Source organism: Haemorhous mexicanus, chromosome 1 (genome assembly GCF_027477595.1).
Source record: "Haemorhous mexicanus isolate bHaeMex1 chromosome 1, bHaeMex1.pri, whole genome shotgun sequence".
In the NCBI taxonomy this organism is placed as follows: domain Eukaryota; kingdom Metazoa; phylum Chordata; class Aves; order Passeriformes; family Fringillidae; genus Haemorhous; species Haemorhous mexicanus.
The window spans coordinates 108765791-108784873 of NC_082341.1; the positions used below are offsets into that span (position 1 = coordinate 108765791).

The window sequence follows — 19083 nt, forward strand, 5'->3', positions numbered from 1 at the left end:
GCTGCCCTTGGGTACAGCTGGGTTAACGGGCCTGTGAAATCAGAGTATAAATTCCTCAGGATGTGAGCTTTTGGAAGCAAAAATGCTGTGACAAAGTACGGTGTTGCTGAAGCCTGTTACCAGTGCTGTCAGCTTGCAATGAAAGAGGCGCCCCCCAAAAATGTCAGGCAGCGGGACTGTTGTCGAGAGGGGTAATTAGGAGCAATTAGCCAGTCTCCCTGCCGGGCAGATCGCTGTTGCCTTTCTCCTTTTTGCCCTTACCCCTGCTGCCACTGCAGGGTAAGGAGTTATGGCAGTGATGGTTCCCTGGTAGAGAGAGGGACGGAGAGTGTGTGTGTGAGAGTGTGTGTGTGTGAGAGTGTGTGTGTGTGTCCGTGCGGGCGCCCCGGCCCCCTCCCCGCCCCGCCGCATTGTGGAGGGAGGGACCGCGGCCGCCTCCGCCGCCGTGCGGGGCCGGGCGCTGTCCGTGGTGCTGAGCCAGGCGGGACGGGCGCTGTCCGAGGTGCTGATCCAGCAGGGCTGGGCGCTGTCCGAGGTGCTGATCCCAACAGGGTCGGGCGACGTCCGGGGGCTGATCCCAGCGGGGCCGGGAGCTGTCCGAGGTGCTGATCCCAGCGGGGCCCGGAGCTGTCTGAGGTGCTGAGCCGTGCTGCCCGGGCGGCACCATGGTTTTCGCTCCAGGTAAGGGCAGCAGCATCCCGATCCCAGCCGGGTAGCCTCGCAGGAAGGCCCCGGCCGTGCCGGAGAGGTGCTGCGGGGACCGGGTAATGGGTGAGGCAGAGCTGCCAGCAGGCAGAGGCAGGTAGGTTCAAACGAGGATGTTTAGCTTAGGATTTCTTAGCTGTGGATTCAAAGGTTATGAGGGTCACCCCTGTGGTTCTCATCAGGGACAGGAGCCTCCTATGGAAGTGTGCAGGGTGCTGTGTTTGTCAGACTGCACTAAAGGGTCACGAAGGGGGATGTGGCCTTTCAGTGACTGGAGAGTGAGCCCCCCTCTGCACCCACACTAGTGGCTGCTAATATGACCATCCATAAAACTCATGGAGATAATTTACAAATTTCATTTTCTCTTTCCTCACCCTCAAAACAAAATAAGTACTTGAATGAAAGAGAACAGAAAGTTTTAGTCCAGTTTTTACTGGAACCAAGTTGAAGATTTCAGCAGTTCATGTCTAATGTGAGATGTCACCATATAAGAGCACAGAATCTCTAGTGCATAGTATACTTTTGTGTTAACCCATACAATAAGCAAAACTTCAGCAATTTTTAATTGGATTTGGTAAATTCTGCTTGGAAATAGGCAGTTGCTTGTTCAGAGAGGGATGAGAGGCCCAGTAGCTCCAGGGTGTAAATGTAAGTCATGCGTAATATCTTCTGTAGGAACATGACTCGAAAATAACTTCATTAAAGATGTATAACTTTCAGTAAAATAGTGGGTCAATAAAAAAGGGAAAGCAAACACTGCAACTTGACAATGGATAACTATTAATACCTTTGTTTTGCAAAGCTAACAGAAGTTTTATCTTCCATGAAATTCTATATCCAATCTCTGAAAGGGTAAGAATCCAAAATCTATACACTTTCATATTAAAAAAAAAAAAAAAAAAAAAAGGCTCTGACTTTGCTAACCCAATTCAGTTTAATTTTTTTGAAAAAAATAGTATCTCTTTTCAACAATCTCATTAATTATGTCCATTTAACTGCCTCTCTAATTTCATACATTCATGTTTACATTGTGTTCTGAAATTGGGAGCAAGTTATTTATCTTAATAGAACGATCCACTGCTTTTTGTAATACACCTTCAGCATTAGTGTCTCTTTCCTCAACTCCTTTTGTCTGTCACACTGTCACCATTATCTGTACAAGTTTCTGAAATGCCCTGTGGGACTGGAATACTTCAGGAAGATTACCACTAAAATAATGAAAACATACACGTTTTTTCTCCAAAGGCTGAAGAAGAACAAACCCCAAAGCTCATTAATAACTGCCTGAATTGTACTTTTCACAACTCTAATCCATAGATGGAAAAAAAATCCTCTGTCTAAAATTGTTTTATATAGTCATTCTTCAGTTTTCCTTTACTCAAAGAAAAGCCCATGGTCTCCTTGAAAATGTTACCATAAAATACATAGGGCAACTAAATGGGAATTTGTAAAAGAGATGATAAAACAATCTATTGTGTTCAAACAGAGCAAGCCTAAGTAGATTGCAATTTTTTATTGCTGTTCTTCCCTGCAAATCAGCTCTGCCCTGGCATTATCTCTTCAGCAGATATTAAAAAAAAATAAAATAAAATAAGAGGTTTATGCATCTTTAGCATCTTCATAGTACTTAAGGCCATATGAGTAAAAATACTACAAGTCTAGCAAGAAACTGACTTTCATTTCTTCAGTCAACTTTCTGATTTTATCTCACTGTGATGAATGACCTCATTTTCTGTTCCATTTATTTGTTGGGGTGTGAAGGGAGAGGAAGTAAAAGATTTATCTAACTGTAAATGGTTAGGGTCAGAATTATAAGCTTCCAGGATGGGATAGAAAAAATAAAACAAAACAACAATCAAGAGAAAATTCTTTTCCAGAAACAAAAATGTTGGAAGTCATTTACTTGACAACAAAGACAAGATTTTGTAGATGAAAAGGATGATGGTCTTTTTCTTAAGGTCTTGGATATGTTATTTCAGAACTCTGAATTAATGTGCTATATTTATAAACTGTGAAGTAGAAGCAGCTTATCAAGTTTAAATAACTTTTTAAAAGGTGAAGCTGACTGACTATTTACTGGATACATGCTTTTCTGCCAGTCTTCAACTCCCTAAAACTCTCCTGTGTTGAAAAAGTAACACAACAGAACAGCACAAAAACAAACAACCTCCAAAGAAGCCTGGCTATTACTGAGATAGATAGATAGATAGATAGATAGATAGATAGATAGATAGATAGATAGATAGATAAAAATATAATAAAATGGCCAGTGTTCCGTGCCAAAATTGGACCTCCTGGCTCATTTTAGACAGTGTATTTCTATTTGTAGGTATGCAAAATGGTATTCTTCATTTTCTGCATTTATTCATATTCTTCCTTGCCACTTAAAATTAACATTGAGACTGTTTCGGAAAAGGAACTATGAGTGCATTTTTTCTTTTCTTGGTTTAATTGTACTGGGGCTTCATTGCATTGTCTTGTGCTGATTGAGTAATGATGTGCTGATGTATAGTGAATGCAGTCCAAGCTCTGTGAGATGTTTGGGCATTCATTTTCCTGGATAATTCACACATGTTGTGCTGCCCTTAGAATGGGGGGATGACACATGAAATTCACACAAGCTACATGTTGCCAGGTTTAGTTTTTAATTTTCCTGAACTGAAATGCTTTGGCAGTTTGAAATGTAGATAACAATAACTAAATAACAATATATTATTTTAAATTGCATGTAAGGATGGATGTATGTGTGAGACTGCAGTAGAGAACCATAAAATTTCAAGAATTAGACCAAAAAGCAGAGAGAAGTCATAATTTTGGATTTGCAGATCTTCTTAAAAAGATTTTCTCAAATTTTCTTTAGATGATGGTGTATTTCAGAATTTTAAAAATATCAATACCAGTTTAGCCTATAAAATATTGATACAAATAATTCCACAGATTAAATATATGTCATTGTGAGGTAGGAAATGAAGAGGCATTAAAACATTTATTTGTTCTAACACATTAGTAAATTAGATTATGCAGCAAGGTTTCTGCTGATAGCAGGTCATTAGTCTATAATGTGATCACTTCCAATATCAGCATTTACCAGATTTAACAGTAACTTTAAATGTTGCTAATCAAACTACTTTTTTGCAGACTTTTATTTTTCCAAAAATTATCTTGGGCATATTCCTTGCTTCTTTTCATTTCCAAAACATTTTCCTAATGCAAAGATTAAAAAAAAATACTCTTTAATTATGATTTGTCTGCAAAAACACAATACAAAGGTGTTTTTCATGCTTCAAGAATTTTTTTTTTTATGCTCTTTTGCACTAATCACGCAAACACTTATGTCTTACTCTGTACAACCATAAATAAAATAACCAAATAATAGAGTCTCATCACTGCTATAATTGTTTCATCCAGTACAAAGCTGTGATTTTTTTGGTTACTGGGGTTTTTTTTTGTTTATTTGTATGTTTGTTGGCATAGTTTATTTTTGAAAAGAGTCCATTTTGAACTGAATACCTTAAGAAAGATTGGAATATTTACATTGACAGGTTGTTTCAGGTCAAACACTCCCTTTCTTAAGCTTGTTTCTACTTTGAATAGTGTGATTTCATCTCTCAGGTGAATCTTGTTATTTCTCAGTGTAACTTGAAGAATTCCTTTTACCTGACAATTTCTCTATAACTAGAAACTCAGATGCATTACTCAACACCCTATTGTTCTAGAAGAAGGAGGAGGATATAGAATTAATTTTTGTATCAATATTTTTGTATTAAAAAAAGTGTGAACACAAAGCTTAAAGATAGACATTAGAGAAGTCAGAATGTTCACAGCTCAGCGCCTTTTTCGTGCAGCAGCAACACCAGTAGGTTTATCAACGAGCTTTTCATCAGCGCAGCTGTTCTTGACATTTTTAAGCTGGGAGCAACACAGAAAACTTGTATAATGACACTGAAGATCAGAAATGCATCCTGTACCAAACATTTTAGGAATCTAATTACACTGCAATTGAAGAAATAGCAGCTGCATACTGAAACAGATGTTCTTACTGGTCCGAATAGTCCTGATCTTCTCCAGTGGAAAAGCTGGGATAATAACAACCTGTTGTGTTGCAGAATGTGAAGACGTGAAATTTCTTGACATAATTTTTCTCTTTTTTTTGATTACAGTGTTGCAGGTACTATTACAGATTCCTGACCACAATATCCAGATCAAGACAGTATGGAAGGGCCTGTTCATGAATGCAAAAATTGCTATCAATAACTTTACTTCTTTGAAGGTACCCTGTTGTGCGATACCTCCAGTGTTTGTGCTGACTGTGGTACTATGGCACTCAGTTATGCAGTGCTTTTCATCCATGAGAACAAGACAGGACACAGTCCTTGTCCTTATTAACTGCTGTGCTACATCCTGCTAATGCTCTAAGTTCTGCAGTACCCCCCCAAAAATCCCTAATAAAAATTGTAAAAGTGTATACATATAGGATTCTTATTTGATGGCTTAATGTTAATGAAGTCCAAATGTAGGACATAATTTGAAAGTGAAAACCAAAACTATTTGTCAGCTTCATGCAGTCTGATATAATTGAGATTTTGTCCAGTATTTGCCAGGGCTGGTAGTGAGTATGGAAGCCAGTTGTTACCCAGAAGTGTCTGAATGCATTTACAGCTCTCAATAGTAGTTCAAAGTGCTTGCCACCTGGTAGGAAGAAATCATACAGGAGGAAATTCCTTATTCTCTTCTGCTGAAGAAAAATGTGTCTTTTGCTGACCTTTTTCCAGTGACACATTCATCTTTCCCCTGCTGTGAAACTCCACTAGCAGACCTCATTAGTGAGGTGAAAGAAATTTAGTTCGTAGATATTCAGAAATGTGATGAAATTAGCAAGTTTAGAAAACAATCAGCAGTCCTACGTACAATCTTTCTTTAAAGTACAATTCAACATAGTGTTTAAAAATGGCACAGAATTTATTGTTTCAAATAACTTTTAACAGAACTGAAGGCTTGAATTAGTGAGGCTGGCACCTTTCACTTCACTGTCACTGGATTAAATCCTATTCAGGTTAGGTGTGAGAAGAATTCTGTTATCACAGTGGCTGTGTATGGCCTATATTGGAGGAGCTGTTCATGGTTAGGGGATAGTGGTAATAAGTGATATAGTCCTTATTAACATCACAGACTTTATCCCTCCAAGTCATTGTTCTTGCAGGAGAATTGTTCTCTTGTACTTGTTGGAGACATAAATAATGTCATTCCAATGTTATAAGTTTTATTGTGCTAATGGAAATAAATGTCCTTACTGTAAAATACAGTGACCGGTAGATTTTTTCCTATACCTCCAATCTTGTCTGTTAAAGATTTTAAGAACATAATGCATTGTATTATGTTACAAATACTAGGTTAAGCAAAAATTATTTGTAAGCAATGTATTCAAATTTATTTATAGCCTTTCTGGAGTTTTTTGACTATTAGTTGGCCAACTGCATCGTGTCTTTTACATAATAACTTGAAAGATTCTAGAGAAATTTAGTGAGTGTCAATTCAAACAGAGTCTTTACTGATGTTAGCAGAAATGAAAAGCTGACCTGAATAGCCCTAAAATGCTTCAGGTTCCTTTAGAGTGCCTTGCCATGGAAGTCAGGGGAGGTTAACTCTGTGGTGCTGTTGTCTGCCCTTGCAAATCCTGTAGTTATGTTTCCAGAAGATGCTGCCTTCCTTCCTTCAAGAGAGTTTGAAATTTTTTTGCCTGAAGAAGTAAATTGAGCCATGTTCTACTCAGGCATTTCACTAGTAGTGGGGCAGACATAACCTCCTGTGGATTACTTGTGTTTGCTTCATTTTATAGTATGTATATTTGATAGAATAACCCTGTATTTTCTGTCTCTGGGCAGTGAATCCACTCATGATTTATCAGTGCAGAAGGGTTGGATATCCATTAACACTTCTGTTAAATACTTGCAGATTGACATTACATTTTGTCTTGAAATAAGTTTTCTTAATATAGCAGAATATATTTCTCTGGGAAGACAGAGAATCAATTCCAAGAGTGGAAAACAACATGTGATGGCGTCCTGTTGTAGAGAGATTCTGTCAAGATTACAGCTATGAAATTAAAAATACCAAAAAAGGGTTTTGCTCTTTCTAAGTGCCTTTTAGGTTTATATAATCTGTGATTTACTTTCTATCGTGACTTAGTGTATATACATGCATGTATAGGAAAAGGGAATGGCCCAAGGGAATGGCCTGAAACTTTGTCAGGGGAGATTTAGGCTGGATATTAGAAAATGGTTCTTCACCCAGGGGGTGGTCATGGCACTAGAATAGGCTCCCCAGGGAAATGGCCATGGCAGCAAGCCTGACAGAGTTCAAACGTATTTGGAAAACACTCTCAGGGTGAGACTCTTGGGAATTGTCCCAAACAGGGCAGGAGTTGGATCCAATAATCCTGATGGGTCCCCTCCAACTCAGCATAAGCGCATTCTGTAATTCTGAGATTCTACATCTACAAAATTCTACATATATATATATTTTATATATATATATATATATATATATATATATATATATATATATATATATATATATATGAGTACATAAAATGTTAGTCTTGGTTGCTAGTAGCTTTATTTACGGCTTTCATACTCCACTCACATTCTAAAATAAACAGGGAAATTTTTATGTACTGCTGTGCATGTGCAAATTTAGGGCTTTTTTTTTTTTTTTTTAAGGGGATGTGGTTTTTTTCTGGGGTTTTTTATTGTGGGGTTTGGGGTTTATTTCAGAGCTAGAGAAGAGTTCTTCTTCACCTGACATTTGTCCTGACAATTTTTGACTCTGAATAATCTGGTATAAATTGAAATATATCTAAAATGTAGCAGGAGGTTTTCACTGGCTAAAGCAGAATGTTTGCTGTATTTTTACAGGTTATGTAACCTTTTCCCTATTTTCTACACTTAAAAAAGAAAATCAGGTTCAGATATTGCAAATTTTAATTAACCTGTACATAGTTCTTTAAGACCAAAGCCCACAAAAAGTTATAGAAGTACAAACACAGCAGCTAGCAAAATAAACTTCTGTTGAAAACTTGCCCTTTGCTTATGCACTGGTAGTGGTGGATACTGGAAATCTTCTATCACAAATGCTGTGTTTCAATGGGGATCAAAATGAGCTTTTTGATACAGATTCAGAAGACCTACGTAAATGTTATCTAGATTTCTGTGCTTAGTGTTTTCTTTTAAGCCAGGGATCTCTGAGCACCTGAACTGTAGAATTAGAAGGCAGAGGGGGTCAGATGATGAGTGGTGTCATTCAGGGCCCCATCTTGGGACTTGTGCTCTTTGATACCTTCATCAATGACACAGGCAGTGGGATTGAGTGCACCCTCTGCAAGTTTGCAGGTGACACAAAGCTGAGCTGTGCAGCTGGCCCAGCAGAAGAATGGGATGCTGTCCAGAGGGACCTGGACAAACTTGAGGACCTCATAAAGTTCAACAAGTCCAAGTGCAAAGTACTGCACATGGGTTGAGGCAACTCCAGAGATGAGCATAGACTGGAAGAATTCATTGAAAGCTCATGATGAAATGGTTTTGGGGCTACTGGTGGAAGAAAAACTGGATTTGAGCCAGCAATGTGCACTTACAGCCCTGAAACCCAACCATATGCTGGGCTACATCAAAAGTAGTGTGCCCAGCAGGTCAAGGGAGGTAGTTCTCCCACTCCACTCTGGCGAGATCCCACCTGTAGTGCTGCATCCAGCTCTGGCATCCTTAACACAAGAAGGGCATGGTCCTGTTAGTGTGAGTTCAGAGAAGAGGAAAAAAAAGATGAACAGAGGGCTGGAGAACTTCTCCAATGAAGACAGTTCGAGAGAGTTAGGGTTGTTCAGCCTGGAGAAGGGAAGACACTGGGGAGATCTTCAGGGAGCCTTCCAGTGCGTAAAACAGCTTATAAAAAAGAGGGAGAGTGAGTTTTTATATGGGCAGCTAGTGATAAAATAAGGGGGAATGGTTTTAAATTAAAAGAGGGAAGGTTTAGATTAGATATTAGGAAGAAATTCTTTACTGTGAGGTTGGTGAGGTGCAGAAACAGGTTGCCCAGAGAACTTCTGGATGCCCCATGGCAGGGAGTTTAGAATTAGATGTTCTTTAAGCTCCCTTCCAACCCAAACCAATTTATGATTCTATGATAAGGGTCACCTGTATCTGTGCCACTGGACATCTCCCACCTTGGAAGAATTACAGCTTTTGGTGTCGAGAGGTTTCTTATTTTAGTATTTGAAATGTGTTCTGTAAAAGAAGTAGGAAAACTGTGCAGATGAAGAGAATATAAATTTTTCATTAACTTTGAAGCAGCTGGTCACAGATGCTCTTTAGGGAATATCTTCTTTTTAATACACTGAACTGCCTGCCTAAGACTCAAAAACCCTGTTAAATTAATCTTAGTTTACAGTATTGAATCCAGACATATTCCTTTCGGGACCAAAATCTGAGTATCACATTTATGAGTTTGGGTGTGGCAGAATTGTCAGTGATTAATATTTTGAACTATGTTCAGACTTCAAAGCTGAAAGACACAGTCCTTAAGGAGTGAATTTATTCCTGGAAAATATATAGATTGAAGTGTATAATCTGCTTTTAGTTAATATTATTGAACAATGACAAGAAATCTTATTAAAACATTGAAAAAATGCTTAAGAGTAGATAGGTCTCAGCAATCTCTTAATCTAAAAAAAAATCATTTTAACTGTCATATTTCAAATAGTATGAAATAACTTGCTGGAGTCTGTAAAAAGATAGCTTTATATATAGCAAAAAAACCAAAGAGAATTCCAGATATTCTTATCTCTTAAGAAAGAGTAAAAATTCAGTAGGAAAAAAATTACAAAACCTGAGTTGAGATATAGCTAATGTCTGAATAAAAAGGTACAATGAAGTATTGCTCTGTAGATATTAGTATGTCCTTTGAGACAGCTTATCTGCATTTCTCCACTCCTCTTTTGCCCTTATATTCCTATTCCATTTGTATTCAGAACAGAGTAATTTCAGCTTCATTCTTAAAATTTATTTTGAAGAGCAAAATAATCTGTGTTGGCCCCATTCATGATACAGTCCCTCCTCCATGCTGGTTGAACAGAAAGAATTGGGAATGAGGTTAGGGCAGAAAATAAACCTGAACTGAACCTTAACTTTTCTAGTGAAAGTCAATGTGGCAAGCCCCTGCTAACAGCATGTCAGAAAATTGGAAAAACACAGGATCCTACATTAAAGTACTTCTGGCATTTCTGATAAGTTCAGTCCTCTCTTCTTCCTCAAGGAATCAGAGTGAGTTTTGTCTCCTGGTGCTTGACAGCTATTAGTCAGGACCTCACTGGGCTCTATTTTAGAGCAAGAGAAATGTTACTGGACAGAATTAACTCTAGTGCAGTTAAGAATACATTTATTACTAGTTTCTTTTATTTTAAATATTAAATTTGTAACTTCATTCTAGGACCTTTTAATGATGTCTCTGAGCTAGAACCATTACTGACATTGAGACAAATTGGGTTTCTAATTCTGTAAAATAGTTTAATGACTCTCATGTGCAAAGTTGGTTTGTGCACATGTGTTGGAAAGTCTTCAGCCCTGGCTGATTGCCATGTTCATTCACTCTGGTTGTAATTAACATGACTCATCAACATTTCCTGATTGTGAATCTCTTCTTCAAATTAGGCTTCTTGTGCTGAAATCCCAGCACCAACCTCTAAAGCAAATCAAAGAAGGAGATGTTTTAAGCACTTCAATTCACAGGTTATAAAATATTTGACAGAGGAGGCTCACCTGGAACTTGCATAGTGGCCAACAAGATGGAGAGATATGTTACTGTCTAATGGCAAAGGGAAGCTAAAGAACTAAGCTTGGTTTCTTGTAGAAGAATATCAGTATTTATGCAAAGAATGTTACTGTTAATTATTACAACATTCACACATACATGGTGTCATTACAAACCTGCCAGGTTCTGTAAGGTTTTTCAATATCTGTAGTTTATAAATCCAATTTACATAACAACATGCAGCTTTTTGCTGTATGCACAGCCCCTACACATCCACACTGGACCTTCTGATGAAGTCTAATCATCACAGTCTTGTCTATTTATACTTTCCATTTAAAATTTTCATTTGTACTGTCAGCTGAGTTATAAAAATTACAGCAATAATTTTCAATAGAATTGAGATAGATTTTCCAGAGATCAGTGTTTTACTTGAATTAATAATAATAATAACAATAATTTTTATTTAAAAACTAATTCTAATGTTGCAGTGCTGCAGGAAAGAGTAATCATTAATTATTGCATTACAAAGCAATATATTGCTAAATCGAATGGTAATTTTTTAGTTATAGACTATACCTGCATAATCTTATGTAAATTTGAAGAAAAATATATTTACTTGGCTTTTTCAGCTTCAGAATTATTGCAAAAATTTAAATTATAACTAACAGGGGAGTGCATTATGTGTAATTCTGAGCTTTAAATTTATCAGAAGTTTATTTAGGGGAATGTGATTTTTATTCTTATTTTTAGATACAGTTAAAGTTCAAAGTGGTTTATACAACCTACAGGAAGAGTAAACGTTACAAGCTTTGAGGAAAGGTGAGTGTAAAGGTCTTTAACTCCCCACTGTTTATTGACAGCATAAGTGGACCGGGGATAGACTTGCATCTTTGCAAGATCATGCCTGTCATAGTTTTCTTTCATGATAGTATTCCAAATAATCCAAGGAAAATGTACAGTAGAGAGCTTAGCTGTTGATTCAAACATATTAGCCAGTATTGAGTGTTACTTATTAGGAGTTTTTATAAAGGTGTAATAAATTTAACTTCTAGCTAGCTGAAAGGAAATAGCCCCAGGGGATATCAACAGAAAGTGCGGGATACTACTTTGATTGCAGGCTGGAAAGGAAGTGAGTCAGGATACTTTGAAGCAAGTGAAGTATATAAATGAGAGAAGGCTCATGTGCAACCAGAGTGAATTTCCTAAACATTTGATGTCTAAATGCTTTTTCTCTTAAGTTTTTTTTTTTCCCGTGTATAACTTTCTAGAATATTACATAGTGTAGAAATATCTCAGAGGATGTAAAATATTACACACAAGGAGTTCTTAGACTTAAATTTATATTAGTTCTATTAATTGAAATTAATACTTGGAATTTACTTCAAATATTTTTATTCTTTTTCCAAACGTCTGCCATATTTCCCTTCATGGGGAACATCCTCAAACAAGCCAATTTCAAGGCACTGATACATGCCACTAAATTTAGTAGAAGTGGAATATGTGACTGATTCCTGCAAGAATCAGTCCAAGATTTTGAAGTTTTTTGGATCTCTCAAACTATATTTTGGATTGCAGAACCAGACCAGTGTTTAAAAGTTACTTTTTATCTGCTGAGTTATTTGGCATAAAATTTATGGAGAGTAGCACAAGGTAATAAAAACATGGTAAAGAGGCTTCATCTTGTGTTGATGGTAAAATTGCTGCCTTGTATTTAACATCCCTTAACCCAGATATTTCAGTTCTCTATTTACAGAATTGGAGTGCTGTCTATGAAGAATGAGCATCCAAAGATAGAGAAGAAGTAAAGATTTTCTAACATCAAGAGAAAAATGTAGTCTTTAGACAAGGATAACTAATAGGCAGCATGTGTTTCTGGTGTTGTTCAAGTTTTTCCCAGAAATTACTTCAAATTACCTATTTGTCATGGAATTTTAACTTAACAGTTATACTTCAAACCTTAAAAAATGGTAGATAAATATAATTATATTTTAACATCCTAGTAACTCTCATTTTGATTAGCTAAACACAAAAAACCTAGCCAGCAGGAGCTATGTCTTTTTTTTCACTTGACTGAAAATGTGCAGTTCTTAAAGTCCCTAATTAATTCTATAGGCACTCAAATTTCTGCCTGGATGTCCACAGCAGTCTGTATTTCAGCAAGGTAGACATAGATATCTTCCAGCCCAGCCCCTTTGGGATTCTTGTAAGAATCATCTCCACTTTCCTTTCTTCTTGCTCAGAGTAGGTCCAGTGTAGCAATAAATAAGTGAGCTTCTCAGAAAACAACTATCCAACTGCTTTCATTGAAATGTATAATTGGAAGAAGAGGAGGTAGTAGGGATGATTTTTTGGGAGATTGCTGTTTACTCATTCAGGAAGTGAAAATTGTGATTTATCACGGCCTAAACAGCTGAAATCCCAGGAATGGAGTAGGTTTGTGGTTGGAAGGGGCCTCTAAAGGTCATCTTGTCCAGCTCCTACTCAAGCAGGGTCATCTAGAACCCTTTGCCCAGGATCATGTCATGTTGCACCAGCTGTAATAGATACAATATACCCAGGGTAGCTGGATGTTTGTTTTGACTGCTTGAAATCTCTGCCAGTCCAGCTCCTACAAATAATGGTCCCAACACAGGCTCAGACCTGTGTCAAACACAGTGTCAGATATCACCCTCCAAAATAACTATAATTTTCACTTGGTTTCTAATTTAGATGGTCCACACAAGCTGCCAATGGTCTCATTGTTCACATCACCCTAGGCCAACAGCTTTGATTCACTCTGTGTCTGAAGCCAATTATCTCTTGTTATCTGGGTTGCTATCATCCTAACCATTTTACACAAATATTAATTAAATTTATTCAAGCTGCTTCATTTCCTTTCTGTGCATACCTAAACCCTCAGAGGCTGGGCAGAGGTAGTCCAGAGGTTTTGAGTTCTCTGTTCTTGGTTATCTCAGCAAATAAAAGAATCATCTAATGAGTTAGAGCTGAGCAGACCTACTCTACATCTCACTTATCTGTGTGGTGCTTTCAGACAGGTTTTGCTCCTGAATAAACGACTGAAAAGCCCAGGGAGAAATGCACTTGAAATCTCTTTTTATTCAACTGACTGTTGCTATGGATGACCTTTCTGAATTAAAAATATTTCAACATCAGATTTTGTAGATTAATTGGCAAGGACCAAATAAATAACAAAGCATCCCCAAGGAGAGCAAACTGAGTAATTTTCAACAGCGATGTGCCTAATGACAGTATGTTTTCAATTATATATTCCGGGGGTTTGTGGCTTTGAGGATTGGAAAATTTTTCACATTTCATATAACCTCATTGTCTATTCCAACATACTCATTTTTATTTAAAATTTTGTTTATCCCTGCTTTTGTTAATACTTTATCTTCTGAACATCAAATGTGTTGACTGATCTTTTTCAGCGAGGCAAGAAGACTAATTAGTTGTCTGATAAAATGTGAGTTCATATTTGAGTAGTAAAGAATTATCTATACTTGATCTTTTAAGTAACATTTAATTCCATCCAAAACCACACTGTTTCAAGTGCTGAGGAGTGGAAAAAACTGAATCAGGGAAGCTGACTGTTCAAAGAATTTGAGTGATTTTTTCAGTCAGCTTTTCCAGTTTTAAACACTTTTACTATGTTTTCACAGGTTTTAACCTCTTACTTGTCTTTACAGTGATGAGTACCCCAGACCTGGACCCAGCACACCAGAGTCTGACAGGGGCTGAGAACAGGAGTAGAATCACCTCCCTTTGCTCCTGGCCATGCTCTTTTTTGTAAAGACCAGAATACATTTCTGGGTTACAAGCCATCTTATTTCCAGCTTTTTGTCTACCAGTATCCCCAAGTACTTCTCCACAAATCTGCTGGTAATAAATTCACCACCCAGTCTGCATTGACATCAGGCATTATTTGACCCAGGGGCAGGACCTTGTCTCTTCCCTCAAACATATAGCATATTCCCTAAGGAAAGAAGTGATTCTTTTCTTTCTATGTTAAGTTTCCTTAAAAAAACCTGAACATTGTTATTCATCACAAATCCAGATATGCACCTCTCATAAAAGCACCTGATCTTTAATTCACTCTGTTTGATTTCTCTCAGGATACAATTCTTAATATATGTAATTCAAACAGTAAACTACAAATCCTATGTAATGAAATACTTGAGAAATCCTATGTGAAATACTTGAGCATAACAGTTAACTAAGAAAGAACTGAGATGAGTATATTTAAAAACTTTAAAATCAAATCTAGTGATGTCAGTAGCACCTAGTCTAGGCATTTCAATTAACAACTGATTTCCTATATGCCAATAAGTGTTCATAAGAATTATTTTTTTAAATCAGTATCAGCTGTGACCATTACAGACCATTCTTTATTGCCCAAATTGCCACTTATGCTAGGAGTCAAAATACTTTTAAAGAGAAACCTCTTAACATAAACTACTCTTCTTCATTAGCAGATGTCAGTAGTCATACTACATTACTTCATTTTTCTCTAGATTTAAACACTTTAGCCAAACAAGGAAGTTTCACATAAAAATATATATTTGACAAGTTGTCATAGAAAATGTTCTCAGTTTTAGCTACAGGAATCTGAGTATTTCTTAATGTTTTGCAGATATGTTTGAAAGTCTATCTAAGGGTTAATAGATTGCACGAAACGAAATTGTATACCTTGAAGTCAATTGGCATTTGATGGATGAGGGCTTTCAATCTGAAGTAAAAATAAAAAGAAATGTTAATGAAACAGTGGTTTTTTTCTATGTGGTGGTGAGGGAGTACATGTCAAGCTTGCAAAATAAAGTCCAATTCCCTATCCAGAAGCACAGCTCAAGTCAAAATGGATGTGATTCACAGCTGGATGAGAAAACCTTCCTTTCCTGTCTTACTGCATAACAGATCTGTTTCAGCTGTGAAGTCACAGCTGTCCCCTGTGCTGGGGAGTGGGTAATTGAGCTATATGACTCAAAATCTCCCCCTTCATTCAGTCCTGTGGTGCTGAGCACGCACAGGCACTTTCCTCCCTAATTCATCTTCAGTATTGGCAGTTTTCCTATGTAATAAACTGTCCCCAGTCACTCTGTGATTTTGCTCCCTCCCTCCTCTTTTTCTGTCCTTCAGGTTTTCATGGACTAGCCCCAAATTCTTAGTTCCTTTTCTCTTTTGTTTGGCTCTGGCAGGTGAGAAGCCAGGGCCGGAGCAAGATGAAGTTAAGCTGCAGATTGCCAGCAAGCAGATTGTGCAGACTGCTATCCTGCGAGCAGTGCAACAGGTCTCCCAGGAGAGCCAGCAAAAGGAGAAGCGAACAAACACCGGTACAAGCCTCCAACTAGAAAGAGGAAAACTAACCAAGAAGCATGAAAAGAAGTAAAGGAGGAGATTTGGGTTTTTACTCCCGTCTGCAAGTATTTTCAGCCTTCTCTTTAGTATCAGCTGTATTGCTAGTGCAATGCTACTGCTGTAAAGCAAACCAAAGTATTATCACACCTAGACATAGGGAAAAACTGCAATAGTCCTCATCTGAGAAATATTAAGTGCATTAGATGGATGACTCCATATTTATGCAGTGCCTCTTGAGAGAAACAATAACCATAGCTGTAAAAGTAGTTTCAAGCACAAGCTCTGTGATATGGGCTTATTCTCAAAAGCTTGTTGCCAGTGCACTTTTATGCTAAGTTCTGCGTGCACCATTTACGTCACTTCAGCTGGACAGACTCTTCTCTGCATTTCTGGGCTCACTGAAGCTCTCTTTGCTGAAGAAATCATTTATTGTCAGGTGTAGCAGAATGCTTTCAGGCTCCCTTGAAGAACGGGTTTGTACTTTGCTTTGATTAGACATGAACTATGTGAAATGGTAGTATAAAGTGGATTTGGTAAGTTCTGTGAACCAGTTTATTTTTTCATCTTGGGGGGAAAAAAAAGCAATCCAGTAAGACTGCAGTGACTGTGATCTATGACTATGATCATATATCTATGATCAATGTCTTTTTTTAAAAGAAGTTAAATACTGAAGTTTTAGTCTAATTACTGAAATACTTCTATACTTCTGCATAAAAATCACTTGTGCCTCAACTATTCCTTTTAATTTTCTTGATATTGAAAAAAAGGGAAGATAAGGAGTTGGCCAGAATTTGCTCCTGTTTTGCAACTTTGCTGGGTCTTGATTTACAGAAAGTGAAGACTAAAGTGTCTTTAAAAAAGGGGGATTGAGTATATTAATATCTTTAAGGATGAAAATATACAGTATCTGAATTCTGTCATGGTAGGTATTTCTCACCTGCTGGGTGTAAAGTGACTTTAGATATTTGCAGTTGTTACATATTCAACTTAAATAGCACTGCGTGAAGCTGGTGATACAGAGCTTATCCCTTCAACTGCTCTATATAGCTGAAGAAATCCATGATGTTTCTGAAAATACAAATTTAATACATGTACCTTTCACTTTTATTGCTCCCTTTGTGTAATGATGATTGCACTATTACACATATGAAATGAATAACAGTATATTTAATTCTAGAAATGGCTTGTAGCTCTGCTTCAAATGAATTCCTGTAGTAATACACCTGGAAATACAAAGAGGAAGATGCCCTGCAAAACTTTCTTAATGGCTTTTCTACGCAGCTAGATGATCCTCAAAGAGACTGTGGGTTAAATAATTGGCTATTACTGTGTCCTGTTGCTTATGTTAAATGATTTTGGGATTCCTTCTCCTGGACAGAGGCTTAGTCATGAATGACCACATACTGTAATATTAAGTCTTTGTAATCTGCTTGGTTTCTTTTTTTTTTTCTTTTTTTAAATTTAAGAGCACTGACTCATACAAGACAGTGATTTAGCTCAATCTTCTTTCACTTAAAAATGCAAAGAGGAATCCAACATGATTAAAAGTGTTCCAAATCATCTAGTAATGAAAACTGACCTGGTTTCCAAGTACACAGGTGGTTCACTTCTGTAGACCCTGCGTGGATTTTTAGTCAAGAAAACTTTGAAAGGTGAAAGTAGTTGGGCCTTGAGGCATGAATGTGTTTTTGTAATAGTAATTTTTTAACCATTAGCTTTTTCACTAGTTCACCTTTCTTTGGGAGTTAACTCTTTTCTAAGCACTCTTTGCATTTTTCTCTCTGAGAGCCTAAGAAAACTGATCATGAATAAAGGTTCAGTTCAGAGGCTGATGAGCAGACAAGTCTGGTGGATGAGAGAGAACAAACTTTTTGGAGAAACTCTGTGGTGCAAAACGGTGTTTGCCATGGACTCACTATGCTGCAGGAAGGAGACATATAGAACATCTCCATTTCTTCTAAATTATTTTACTTTTTAAATGATTTTTGTCCCCAGATATTTGAAATATGTTTGGATTTGGTCTTTTCTTTTGGTTGGGCATTTTTTTTGTTGGTGTTGTCGGTTTTGGGGTTTTTTATGTCTTGGTTTTTGTTACTGATAATTATGTTAATAATCTTCATATAGTTTTGAAACTGTTTCTTTTGATGGCTTTTTTTAAAATTAATCATTTTGGGAAAAGAAGGATTTAAAAAACCAGTGAGTCTGGGCTTTTGCCATTGCTTCATATGAGCCTATTCCACTCCTCCTCCCACTGTGCACTTCTACAATGTCCCTTTACTGTCCCTTTGCTACTGCCCTAGTCCTATTAGGCACACTATTTATTACTCAACTGTTTAATAGTCATGTCCATCATTGTCAGAATACCAATGCCATCAGAAGTCTAATATCTTGGAAAATCAAAAATGGCTGCGAGCCTTGGTTTCTTATATGCTTATTAGACAATCTCATGAAGTAACGCGTCCTCATGAGGTCTGTAGTAATTGATGCATTATTCAGCACAGAAGAATACCTACCTTAGAAATACAAGGCAATCAAAAAGGTATCTATAAGTATTCATAAAAAAACTTACCACTTGTTAGCACTTATAGTGGTAAGTAAAATGTTGTACAAATATATGAAATTATATTTATCACAACTCCAGAAGAACAGAGGAATAATGTGTGTGTGGCTATCCTGCACTATGCTTGCTATGTTGTCATCCAGGTTGATTATAACAATTTTATTATCATATTGCACTCTTCTTTGTAAGGTTAATAAAGCAGCAATGCCTACATGGAGATTCACATGGCCACAGCAGGATGTTGTAACAGATTACTAAATGCCACTGTACATCAAATTTTTGGTCCTGTGTGGTTACACTGGAAATCTCTGCTCTAAAATAAATAAAACCAACAACTGTGACTTGGAAACAGCCATATTAATTTTATCATTTCAGAAAAATAAAAAAGCATTCTGTGATAATATTATGAGTTGGAGATTCTTGGGTGTTTATTCATTACAAACAATCACCTAGAAGTCTTACTGACTCTACTCAAGTCATGTATGATTATTTTTTCTGGTGATATTTTTTAAGTATCTCAGATTGCTTTGTAACTATTCTTAATATGATTACCATGAAATATGCTGCAGTTGTTCTTTTAATGTGTGCCTATGTCAGATACACAGTTAATATGTCATTACTGAAGGCTTTTCTTAAAAAAAAGTTTAATTTCAATTAGTGGAAAATAT

At 37.0% G+C, this 19083-nt stretch overlaps 1 protein-coding gene across 1 annotated transcript; it reads left to right on the forward strand.

The window, feature by feature from the left end:
* Positions 1–413: 413 nt before the first annotated feature.
* Positions 414–18816, forward strand: AKAIN1 (A-kinase anchor inhibitor 1). The gene is made up of 2 exons (XM_059858631.1): positions 414–681; positions 15696–18816. Exons 1-2 carry the CDS (start codon positions 666–668, stop codon positions 15884–15886), a joined length of 207 nt encoding a protein of 68 aa, XP_059714614.1. The 5' UTR covers positions 414–665; the 3' UTR covers positions 15887–18816.
* Positions 18817–19083: the final 267 nt, after the last annotated feature.